At 43.3% G+C, this 13,331-nt stretch overlaps 1 protein-coding gene across 1 annotated transcript; it reads left to right on the forward strand.

Annotated features, from left to right (window-relative positions):
- Nucleotides 1–6,283: 6,283 nt before the first annotated feature.
- Nucleotides 6,284–12,784, forward strand: LYZL4 (lysozyme like 4; the record flags this gene model as incomplete). Its single annotated transcript, XM_081284833.1, has 4 exons — nt 6,284–6,422; nt 6,520–6,669; nt 9,162–9,240; nt 12,715–12,784. 4 exons carry the CDS (start codon nt 6,284–6,286, stop codon nt 12,782–12,784), a joined length of 438 nt encoding a protein of 145 aa, XP_081140959.1.
- Between the last annotated feature and the right edge of the window lie 547 nt (nt 12,785–13,331).

A 13,331-nucleotide genomic window follows, 5' to 3' on the forward strand; every position in this document is an offset into this window, starting at 1 on the left:
TCAGTCCAGTGCACACACCAAAGTCCTTCACAGGAATGGACATCTGCATTCACAGCACTGGGCTGTGGGGAAGGCAGAGGAGGTCTAGAAATCAGGCCAGCCCCAAGGGAAGGACCTATGATCTCTTTCTCTGACTTGGGAGAAGAGAGAGACAGACAATCTCACCATTTTTAAAAAAATCATTGCCATTCTCTATGGCTACTTTTTTTTAAAAAAATGTTACTTTTAGTTATACATGATAGTAGAATGTATTTTGACATATCAAACATACATGGAATATAACTTCTCGTTCTTGTGATTGTACATGATATGGAGTTATACTGGTCGTGTGTTCATATATGAACATAGAAAAGTTATGTTCAATTCATTCTACTATCTTTCCTATTCCCATCCCTCTCCCTCCTCTTCATTCCTTTGTCTAATCCAAAGTACTTCTATACTTTCCTATTCCCTCATCCCCTTTATTGTGAGTTAGCATCCACACATCAGAGAGAACATTCAGCCTTTGGTTTTTTGGAATTGGCTTATTTCACTTAGCACGGTAGTCTCCAGTTCCATCCATTTACCAGCAAATGCCATAATTTTATTTCTCTTTATGGCTGGATAATGTTCCATTGTGTATTTGTACCACATTTTCTTTATCCATTTATCTGTTGAAGGGCACCTAGGTTGGTTCCATAGTTTAACTATTGTGAGTTGTGCTGCTATCAACATGGACGTGGCTGTGTCACTATAGTATGCTGATTTTAAGTCCTTTGGGTACATACTAACAAGTGGGATAACTGGGTCAAATGGCGGTTACATTCCAAGTTTTCTGAGGATTCCATACTGCGTTCCAGAGTGGTTGCGTCAATTTGCAGTCCCACCAACAATGTATGAGTATACCTTTTCCCCTACATCTTTGCCAACATTTATTGTGATTAGTATTCTTGATAATTCCCATTCTGAATGGAGTGAGATAAAATCTCAGTGTTGTGTTTAATTTGAATTTCTCTAATTGTTAGAGATGTTGAACATTTTTTAAAAATTTATTTGTTCTAATTAGGTATATATGACAGCAGAATGCATTCCAATTCATTGTACATAAATGGAGCACAGCTTTTCGTTTCTCTGGTTGTACGTGATGTAGAATATATGCAGTCATACATGTACCTAGCCTCACTACTCTCATTCTTTTCTGTCACCATCTCTTCCCTTTGCCCAATCAAAGTTTCTCTATTTTCCCCATGACCCAAGGGGAAATCAATCAATCAATTAATAGGTACTTCTTCTGTGAAGTACCTATTAAGTCCAAAGAATCCCTCTTGACTAAAGTTTTTCTGGAAAGCATAATCATTCAGGATTATCTTTAAAAAGTACATAAAGTAGAAAAATGTTCTAGGTAGTGAATAGTACTGGTGAGTTTTTGAAACTACAGTTGAAAGGTTAAAGGAAGTAGAGATGTACCATCAGTACGAATCTAATTATAGGAATATAAAACTTAAGGTATATATAAAACTATAGGAATATAAAACTTAAGGTAAGGGGACCAACCATCCCATACAAATGCATGTTGGTCTCTAAAGTTTCAGTAATAATCAAAAACAAGAAGAGTTCTTTGAGATACTTGACAAAGGCGAATTATGAAAAAGTTTTTGCTGAAGGAGTAAATGTAGAATAAGTTTTTCTCTTAGGATCCTTCACTATATCATTTAAATCAATCAACAAATTGCCAGTATTAATTAAGTCACCAAGATGCACTTTTGGCTTTCAAAAGGCCAATTTACCCCTAATCACCTCAACATATCCTGACTTCTGGAGCTTGGAGGATCTTAAAGATAACCCAGTCTGGTCACCCATGTCACAAATGAAGTTACCCAGGCCCCCAAAAGAGCATGTCCTTGACTATGGGCCCACTGTGAGAAAGGCTTCTTCCTTTGCTCCACCCAGAAGGAGTTCTGTAGGGGCCCAGGAGAATCCTGTAGCTGGTGAAGCCCTGGTTCCCCAACAGTGTCCATGCCCTAAGCCCTAGAACCTCTGAATAGTTATTGGCAAAAGGGACTTTGTGGTTGAGGTTAAGGTCCTTGAGATATAGAGATTGTCCTGGAATCTGGTGACCAATGGAATCAAATGAGTCCCTATGAGTGGACGAGAAGTCAGAAGAATGAGCCGATGCCATGTAGATGGAAGAGAGGCCCACTCTTGCTGACTCTGAACACAGAGGAAAGGAAGCAAAGTTAGGAAGTGCAGATAGCTCCCAGTAGCTCTGCATGGCCCTCAGGTGACAGCCAGCAAGGAAACAGGGATCTCAGCCCTACAGCTGCAAGGGCCTTTATTCAATGCAATGAACAAGAGAATGGGTACTTCCCTAGAGATGCCAGGAAGGAGCCTGACCCTGCCCACACCTTGATTTTAGCATTGTGAGACCCATGTTAGGCTTCTGGGTGGCAGAACTTCAAGATAATTGACCTGTGTTGTTTCAGCCTGGTTGTTTGTTACACAGCAATTGAAAACCAGTACACATATGGTAGTGACAGACTTCTCCTTTTCTTAGAATATTCTGATGTATTGCAACTGAGGTCATAGAAAAAAATTCTAGAACAGTCAGTCATAAAGAAGGACCAATGGTTCAAATGCTCTTGGGTGAATTATTAAGAAAGTGCTATCTGAAAATTCCAGGGAACCAATGTAGGAAGAGTGAATTCCCTGCAATCAACATTAAAGTTGCTGCAGTGTCTACTCTTTCCCTCGTTCTCGGGGCACCGAGGGCCTTTGGAAACACTAGTGGACTGGTAAATGAGTATATAGTGGGCAGGAGCTGGGTCAGGTAAGATGATTCCCATCTAGAGGAGACACTTGTCAGAAAATTCACTTAATACTCACCCGATGACAGTTTCCTTTGAAAGAGTCATTTGTGGATTCATTCATTCAACAAAAAGTCACTGAGCACTAGGCCATAAGTTCTGGGTATAAAACAGAAAACAAAACAGACCAGGTGTCTCCATTCCTGGTTGTTGCACTCTGGTATGGAAGACAGGCAACAGGCAAGTGAACAAGGTCATTACTGTTAACATCACAGAGAAAATTGAAACCTTCTTCTGTGATGGTGCAGGGGTCTAGAAATTCTCTTAGTAGTGGTGAACTCATCTGAGTTGAGAGCAGGCGAGGAAAAATCAAGCCTTGTAGTGGTTGGAGGGATCATGTTCTAGGCAGGAGGAACAGCTGGTGCAAAGTACCCGTGGTGGAAGGAGATCGGCCTGTTCAAGGACAGGAAGTGGAGTGAAGGCAAACAATGGGGAGTAGTGTGGAGTCAGGATGGAGAGCTGCTTGGGGGTTAGATCAAGAAGGGGCTTGTCAGCCAGGTGGAAGAGTTTTTTGATCCTGTTTAAAATACAGGGGAATCCATTGGAGTTAAGTAATATGATTGGATATGTGTACCCTACTCTCCATCCCTGGTACTGGGGGTTTGAATCCAGGGACATTCTACCACTGATTTAATTTTATTTTGAGACAGGGTCTTGTTAAGTTTCTGAGGCTCGCCTTACCTTGCCATCCTCCTGCCTCAACCTCCTAAATAGCTGGGATTACATGTGCCACCATGCTGGGCTCTGGGTACATGTTTTTAAGAAGGACTTTGAGCTGCTGCCTGGAGAATGGGGTATTTAGGGGAAGAAGGAAGAACGTAGTGGAGGAGTATAGTTGGGAAACCTCCAGTTAGTCAGAGATGGTGGTGGTTCGGACCAGGATGGTGGCAGAAGGGATAGTGAGAAGTGGATAGGTTTTGGAAGAACACCACAAGACTTGCTTTTGGATTGATGGCTGGGGAAGAGGAAAGAGAGAGGGCTCAGCATGCCTTTTATGAGTTGAGATGGGGCCTGCCTTATGGGAGACAGACAATATTGGCAGAAAATATTGTTTGCTTTGTTGGGAAATGCAAACAGCCTTCCCCACATGCATCGAAATTCAGTTCACTAACAACACGGGGTGCAAACAGGGCTCAGAAAGAGCTAATGTCCACAGTACATTTAGTGCTCTGTGTATTTAACTCATTTACTCTTCAACACAATTAGGAAAGCACTATTTTTAACTGTCATGCATGAGAAAATTAAGGCACAGAGAGGTTGAGGAACTTGTCTGAGATCAACTGACATCCTCATTGCTGAGAGGAAAAGCTGGGATTTGGCCCCAGGCAATCTGAGTGCCAAGTCTGGGCTCACAAATGCCAGACCCTCCTCCAGACAGCAGCTGGTGTGGTGACCATGCCTGCACCCAGCCACACAGCTTGAAGCAAATAGTTGCAAGCACAATTTTTGTTGCTTATGAATGTACTTATTTCTCACTTTTACCCATATTGGAGATTTCCCTGTTCTCAATAGGAAGCAATTTTAGCCCCCAGAGGACATTTTGTTTGTCACATTGAGGGAGGGGAGCTACTGGCATCTGGAAGCCAGGTGTGCTCCTAAAGAACTCCAATACATAGGTCAATCCCAAGAACAAGGAATTTTCCAGTGCAAGTGTCAAGGCTGAGGACCCCTGTGTGGGTGAATGCAACCCAAAGGCATGCACTCGTGTTTTTGGATAGTGACAAACAGGATGTGCAACTGATTGTCCAATTGATAGATATTGACAAAGTGTCAGGGGCCGTGGGGGAGTTTCCAATTGCTTCTTTTTCATTTTGGATACCAGGGATTGATCTCAGGGGTGCTCCACCACTGAGCCACATCCCCAGCCCTATTTTGTATTTTATTTAGAGACAGGGTCTCACTGAGTTGCTTAGCGCCTCATTGTTGCTGAGGCTGGCTTTGAACTGGAGATCCTCCTGCCTCAGCCTCCTGAGCCGCTGGTATTACAGGCGTGTGCCACTGCGCTCAGCCTTCCAATTACATCTTGTGTGAGGAATGGGACACAACACAAAACAGGTCAGTCATCTGCTAGATGTCATAAAATGGACTGAAGAAAATAGGGGCTCAGAGGGGAAAGGGAACTTTCACAAAAGATCCATCAGCCTTCAAGGAGTAGGCACGTGGGGTGGAAACCAGAATAGGAGCAACATTTGGGTAGGGAAAGGCAGAGTAAGATAGGGCAGTGTGGATGGGGAAGAACCAAGCATGAGACCTGGCAGGTGCAGGGCCAATGGGGAGTGGTGCCAGGAGGTGCAAAGAAGGAGCACAGTGAGAATTCTGGGTTTTCTAAATTGGTTCCTCCTGATAGAGGGTGGGCAGGGAAAATCCTGGTGGTAGAGGGTTTGGAAAACCAAGTGTGATAAGGAAGAGGGAACCAGCAATGTTACCTAAGTGATGTGTTTTGAGAACACACTATGGTGCACATCTGTAATCCCAGCATATTGGGAGACTGAGGCAGGAGGATCATGAGTTCAAAGCCAACCTCAGCAAAAGTGAGGTGCTAAGCAACTCAGTGAGACCCCATCTCTAAATAAAATACAAAATAGGGATGGGATGTGGCTCAGTGGTCAAATGCCCCTGAGTTCAATCCTCAGTACCCACCACCAGAAAGAGTCAATTCTCCAAGGCACCCCACAAATGACCCCCTTTTGGAGGTGAGGAAGCAAAGGCCTAAGAAGTCAGTGAGTCATCTAGAGTTACCCAGTTAATAAGGGATGGGTCTGGGCTGCATCTTGATGGGTCTCCTTCTGTAGACAGTCAGGAAAAAGCTCAGTGGAGTCTGGTTTGCAAAAAAAAAAAAAAAAAAAAAAAAATCTGGGGAAAAGACTGTGCAGAGAGTAAGACCACATCTTGGGGACATATTTAGAGCTAAAAGGCATCCGCGAAACAAATTCAACATGGCAGAAGTGTTTGAGTGCCAATGGTGGAATCATGATATATGACCTTCTTTTCTCTTTTTCTGTTTGCCAAACTGTGTTTGATGACTTTTACCATAAAGGGGAAGAAAGAAGCCACTGTATCTGATGTCGGAGTGAAGGAAGTGAGACACAGCCCAAGAAGAAGACAGTGGGTTTGTTGGAGGGAAAGAATCAGGGAGGAGGGGAGACTTCAAGGGTGCAGTTTCTTTAGAAAATAGGGGGTCAAGTAAGAAGAAGAGGCAGAGAGCCTCAAGTGTCCCAGGCTTGTAGTGACACGAGGCAGAGAATCAGGATAGAGGAAGGGAAGGTCAGGAGAGTTTTTTTTTTTGTACACACCGAATTGTATACTCCTTTCTCCACCCAGCACAGTGCCCTTCTTCTCCTTGGAGGAACAATGTCCTTGTGATCTTGGTAGGAAATTACCTGAGACTCCATCCACTTTCTTGGCTTCTGTTGAGCTGGGCTGCCAGGAGCCAGGAGAAGATGAAGGCATCCATGATGCTCTTCCTCCTTGGCTACCTCATGGTTCCAAGTGGTGCTCGCGTCTTGGGGCGTTGCACCGTGGCTGATATGCTCTATAGAGGAGGTCTGGATTATTTTGAAGGTTACAAACTTGAAAACTGTGAGTAGGATCCCCGATCCCCCTCTGTCCTCCTTTCCCTCCATTCCCTGCCCAGGTATCCCCAGCTCCTCAGACCACACATTCTATTCCATCTTAGGGGTTTGCCTGGCTTATTATGAGAGCAAGTTCAACCCCTCGGCTGTGTATGAGAATGAGATTACTGGCCATGCTGGCTTCGGCCTCTTTCAGATCCGTGAGGACCTGTGGTGTGACCATGGCAAGAATCTCTGTGGTGTGTCCTGTTCTGGTAGGTCACTTCTTTTCATTCCATGCTGGTGCTCTGGAGGCTGCAGAGTCACACTCAGAGGTTGGCCTTCTCGATGACCAGAGTTTACATGCTGGGAGGAGGCAGAAGGAGGGATCTGGGTTAGGCCATATCCACCATGGGGAGGCTGAGCATTGCCCTGCCAGGGTGGACGGTGAGAAAGGACCAGGTGAGTCAGGCAGCTAGCTGGGATGGAGAGATGGAGACCCACATCCTACGGGAAGAGAAGCTCCTGTGTAGAGGAGTACAGAGGCATTGGAGCCCACCCAAGGCTGAAGGACGGGAGCAGAGGGTTCCCTGTGGGCCTGATGTCACCCACACTTGACCATTATTCTGTTCTTCGGGGAGACAGATGCTGCCTAAAGCATAGGTTTAATGGTCACTGTGCGTCCAGGTAAGGACGTACATTGGAGACCTCCACACCAGGCCACGAAGCCAGATGACTGCACTATCAGGATAAAGTCCTGGAAGTGAGGAAATTCTAGAGTGGGAAGCAGTTTTCCCTGGGAATTTGTAACCACAGCCAATTAGGATTCACAAGCAAGCGAGGCACCACCTAGAGGGACAAGAGCCTGTGCCAAGCACTGTAGGCAATTCAAGAGGAGCCCAGAGCCAGCAGGCAGGGTGGGGACAGAAGGAACCCAGGCTTTGAAGCCACTCAGAAGGTTGGCTCTGCCTCTTACAGTTGTGTGATTTGAGCCTCAGTTATCTGTGAAATGGAGATGATGGTAATAATACCCACCTCATGAAGCATTTAGGCATTTTGGTGTATGTCAAGCGCTGAGCACCATTTCTGGCACACCTATGGCATGGGGCTTGGGAACACACCTTCCCTTTTTTCAAGGACAGGATGAGGTAGTTGAGATTAGGGTGTGTGTCTGCCTGCCTGCCTGTCTGTCTGTCTACATGCCACAGGCAAGCACTGACAAAGTGACGTTTATTCAGAAGAGGGGAGCTGGCACATGGGCTAGTGGGCCAGGGAGACTTTTAAGGACTGCAGTTTGGGATGAGCAGATCTGGGTTGGGAGATGATCTGAACAAGGGGCACGATCCCTAAGCTGTGGGTCTCCTGGGTGGAGCACACTTTTGAAGGCCACTGTCAGTCTCCTACCCTCAGCCTGTCCTGAACGTAGGGTTGTAGAAAGCAACGGGATAAGATTATGGAGTGGAGAGGGGGGCTGGGCACCACTGGACAAAGCCAGGGGCTTGGGGTTCAGGTTTACAGGCAACTTGGAGGCAAGTGATGAAGTGATGTTTAAGGAAAAAAAACTATGAGCCTGGTTCAGGGAAAGGGGAGACTAGAAGGATGGGCGAGAAGACAGGTATTGCAAAAGTCCTAAGTGGGAGGTCTTGGCTTCTACCTCAAGGAGGGACTGGTGCATAGACAGGTTGGTTCCTGAGAGGCATCGCTGGCCCCTCCCACATGCTGTTTCCTGTGCCTGGAACAATTTTCCTCTGGTGATTCCCTTAATCCCTTTTCCTTACCTGCCCCTCTAGATATCCCATAACCCTTCCCTGGCCCTTCAAGTCTGAATCACGTGCCCCTGTTAATTGCCCGCCCATCAAGCTGCCCCATCCTTCCAGCTCCATGGATTACAGCTGCCTCTGACTCTCCTCTCCTCTAGCCTGCAGGTTCCATGACGGGGGTAGATGGCATTATCATGCCGGCCACTGTCTCTCCACTGATTCTCATGGGACAGCTGACATATATGTATATCTTTAATGGACAAATTGTCAATATTATAAAGGGAAAAAAAAACAATGGATTTGCTTAAAAAAATGACAACATTCTGCTACCTTCTGGTTTTTTCTGAAAAAAAGAATCTAGAAGTAGATTGACTCTTAGAATTACATGAAGCCTTTCTTCTTTTTTTTTTTAATTCTTTTTTTTATTGGTTGTTCAAAACATTACATAACTCATGACATATCATCTTTCATACATTTGATTCAAGTGGGTTATGAACTCCCATTTTTACCCCAAATACAAGTTGCAGAATCACATCGGTTACACATCCACATTTTTCCATAATGCCATATTAGTGACTGTTGTATTCTGCTACCTTTCCTATCCCCTACTATCCCCCCTCCCCTTCCCTCCCATCTTCCCTCTCTACCCCATCAGCTGTTGTTCAATTCTCTCCCTTGTTTTTTTTCCCCTTTCCCCTCACCATCTCTTATTTGTAATTATGTGTAACAATGAGGGTCTCCTTCCATTTCTTTACAGTTTCCCTTCTTTCTCCCTTTCCCTCCCACCACTCGTCTCTGTATAATGTTAGTCTTTTCCTCATGCTCTTCCTCCCTGCTCTGTTCTTAGTTGCTCTCCTTATATCAAAGAAGACATTTGGCATCAGGGATCATTTCTATAGTATGTTACATGAAGCCTTTCTAGTGAGTCCTCCCTGCCTTTCCCACGTCATTCCGACTTAGCCTTCACATGATGGTGTGATGTCATTCCAGTATATTCTCTCCTGCAGAGTTACTGAATCCGGATTTAAAGAAAACGATTGAGTGTGTCAAGAAAATCGTAAAAGGAAAACAAGGAATGGGGGCATGGTAAGTGGCAGATCTTTACATGCCCCTATTAATGACTCTCATGCGTTACCTTTCATCTTGAGCTCAACCAAGTCTTGGCTACTGCTCATCCCACCTCAAAGGCCACAGAAGGAAAGAAAGTAATTAGCAGACAAATTGCCTCAAGATTTTCCCCAAATCTCATTCAGGATTATATAGGATGCCAGGATGAACATACTTAAAATAACTCTCTCTTTTTTCTCCATATTTTTTAAATTTGTTTTAATTAGTTACACATGTCAGTACAATGATCTTGACATATCATACATTTGAATCAGATGGGGTATAATTTCTCATTTTTCTTTAAAAACTCTCTGTGTATATCCCTGATTATTTCTTTCTTATAAATTCTTACAAGATTTTTGAATACTTTTGAGGTACTTTTTAAAAATTTTTAAGATTATTTTTGTTCTTTTTAGTTACACATGATGTAAGAATGTATTTTGACATATCATACATACATGGAATATAACTTCCCCTTCTTGTGGTTGTACGTGATGTAGAGTTTCGCTGGTCATGTATTCATATATGAACATAGAAAGTAATGTTTGATTAATTCTACTGTCTTTCCCAATCCCATTTCCCTTCTCTTCTCTCCAATTCCCCCCGTCCAATCTGGTGAACCTCCACTTCTCCCTACTGCCAGCCTATTGTGAGTCAACATCCACATATCAGAGAGAACATTTGGCATTGGCTTATTTCACTTAACATGATAGTCTCCAGTTCCATCCATTTGCTGGCAAATGTCATAATTTAATTCTTCTTTATGGCTAAGTCATATTCCATATTCCATTTCATATATGTACCACATTTTCTTTATCCATTCATCTGTTGAAGGGCTCCTAGGTTGGTTCCATAGCTTAGCTATTGTAAATTGAGCTGCTATAAACATTGATGTGGCCAGGTCACTGTAGTATGCTGATTTTAAGTGCTTTGATTGTATGAGGAGGGGTGGGATAACTGGGTCAAATGTGGTTCCATTCCAAGCTTACTTTTGAGGTTCCTGATGTGTATTGGGAAATGACTCTCCAGCAAGCTTGTACCAATTTGCATATCTATAAAGAGTTTAGCAAGTGCCTCTTTACTGATCACAAAAACTTTGCCATTTGAAAGGTGAATAGCAATCATTCTTTTTTTGGGGGGTATATATGATACTCTATTAGGTATTTCCTCCTGTTTTTTTATAGTGATATTCTTTTGTGATTTTTTTTTTACCCTGTCCCTGTCCTTTGCCCTTTTTTTAAAGCTCAAGTCATCAATATTGATTTGAAAGAGCTCCTTACAGTTCAGCATATTAACTAACTGTATTTGTTGCCAAAAATAACCGCATCTCTTAATTTCCCCTTTTGCCAGGTATTTACACGGGAGAGTCTTCTAAAATGTTCATGGTTGGTCCTGTGTCTGAATTCTCTTACTCAATATTATATTTGTTCATATTGTCACAGGTATTTCTTGGTCATAACGATATTCTCCATTTTTTCCCTATGAGTTTTACTGCTTTCCTTTCATACTTGACTCTACAACACCTTTTCTTTCTTTTTCTTGACTTATTGCTTTTGCTGGAATCTCTAGAAAATGCTAAATAGATGTGAGGATAGTGGCATCTTGTCTTGTTCCTAATCTTACAAGGAAGAAATTCATATTTTGTCATTTATTACATGTGATGCTTTAAGTTTTCTGAGCTATTCTTAGTTAAATTGAGAATGTTCCTTTCTATTTCTCTGTAGTTACATGATTTTTTGCTACAAATACATGTCTAATTTGGGTTACTCCACTTTTAGTTTCTTGGCAATTCTGTGTTAACTTATCCATCTTCTTTTTAAAATTCAAACTGCTGTCCTTCTTTCTAAAAGTATCTCTTTAGTTTTTTCCAGAGGTCATGTCTGGATATAGCTTACTGAGGAGTTCAGTTTTATGAAATTTACTTGTGGATCCTGCGATATGTTGTTTTCGGAAGAAAATTCCTCCAAATTTCTTCTTTTTCGCTCTTTTCTGTGTTCTGTAAATTAGGGACATCTCTGTGTGAACCATTGTTTTCAGGTTTGTTATTTGTATTTTGACTTTGTGTATAGTATTTTCACTCACACGAGTTTTATAATTTCACAAACTTAAATCCCTCAATCTTTTCTTTTGCAGCTTCTGGGTTTATATGACATTTCCTTCTTAGAAAAGTCTTTCATACTCTTAGGATTATAGAGAAATTGAGCCCATTGCTAGACAATGCTAGACAAAATAAGCCCTATATTGAATTGTTTTTAAATAAATTAAAAATATAATTTTAACAATTTTTGGTTTTGTGCTTAAAATTTAGGCCCCCTTGAAATTTATTTGGGTATAAAAAGGCAGGGATCCAGCTTTATATTTTTTTTAAATGATTAGTCATTGGTCTCAACACCATTTATTCGTTAATCCATTTATACCCACTAACTGAATAGATTGCCTATGAAAGTGGATGTCCCCTCATTAAAGTTAACTGTTTCCTGAATGCTTGAAACACCTTTCATACATGGTCTTGACTTTCCAATTAATTGGTAAATGTGGCTGACCTTCTGGGGTAAGCACTAACAAGCTAAAGTCATCTTTGTTGTGGGTCAGGTCCTTATTTGCTCAGGCTCCAGGTGAAGTGACCTCTCATCAAACTAATAGGCAGCTATGGCTTTCCCAAGCTCAGATGGGGGCCACTCTTCAAGGTCAGGGCAGACAGGGGGCAAGTGGATCAAGAGCCAGATATCCCAGGAGTCCATTCGGCATCGTCTAGCCCTTGGTGTTCCTGAAAATGAGTGTGTGTGTGTGTGTGTATGTGTGTGTGTGTGTGTGTTTTCTCTGCTGTTCTCTATGGCTACAGTGGGGAGAGGGGGATGTGTTCCCTTCTTCCAGGATGGGACCCTCTACCCTAGAAGACCCCTGGAGGCCTGTCTGTCTGAGTTCGCTGCAGCTAAACTGGTACCTCCCCAACCTGTAGCTGGGTGCTAGCACTGGGTGGAGAATGAACAATAACTCTTAGGGGCACCAGGGAAAAAAAAAAGATTGGAGAAACTCAGTTCCTTTGTCCTAGGAGCATTGAGGAGTTGAAAGGTATTTGAGGAGTGAAGTAGGTGCACGGAAAGGTGAAAGGGGGCCTGGCCCAAGGACAAGTGTTCTGGACACACCATGTGACAAGTCAGAACTTCTCTAAAGCTCATTTCAGAGAAGCTAATCCTTACCTTGAAGGATTGAAGAGAACTTTGTGGTTCACGGTTCAAGCCCCTCTAAACCATCAGGGGCTTAAGTTGCAAGGTGAGAGTGGTATGGACCTGGGACAGGGGAAGCACCAGCCTTCATGTCAGGGTATGGTGTCTCCAGGGGCCAGGCAAGCAGTATAAATGGATTGGGCTGGGGTGGGAACCCTGGGATCCTGAGCGCTGACTTGAAGGAGTCCTCCCTCCTGATCACTCTCCCTGACCTTCCTCTCTGTAGGCTCAACTGGACCCGGAACTGCCAGTTTTCTGACACTCTGTCGAGGTGGCTGGATGGGTGCAGGCTGTAGTTCAGAGGTTCTGCAACACTCAGAAGCTGCATCTTGTGACAGAAGAGGCTTCTCTCTTCGCCGCTTCACTTAATCCTGATAGTATCTCACCACTTGACAGCTTGGGATGGACAGGGGGAAAGTTTGCTTTATTCAGGGATGTGGGATACAGAATAAACCAAGTTTGTTACTCATCTTGGGCCCAAAGGTCTGCAGTTGTGTATCATGATGCTTGGTGTGATCACCATGATTTGCCCTTTTCATGATTTATTATTTAATCTCAGATGGAGGATTTGGAGGAAGGAAACTCTCTGGGAGACCAGATGTGTCCTCAAATGCCAATATTAAATAGAGAAAAGAATAGACACAGTGGGGAAAAAAGGAATCAGAGAAGAGAGGAAGAGAGGCTGGGGCAGGCAGGGCCTCCCATCCCTTCCCTGGGACACACAGGTACAGTGAGGAGACCACGAAATCCTCTTTGTTCTACGGAGAAAATCAAGAGACAGTTGCTTTCTTCCTCTAAAATTAAATTTCCAAGAATTGTAAATAACACTCGGATAATTTTTTA

Source organism: Spermophilus citellus, assembly GCF_964194105.1.
Source record: "Spermophilus citellus genome assembly, chromosome: 3".
Classification (NCBI taxonomy): Eukaryota; Metazoa; Chordata; class Mammalia; order Rodentia; family Sciuridae; genus Spermophilus; species Spermophilus citellus.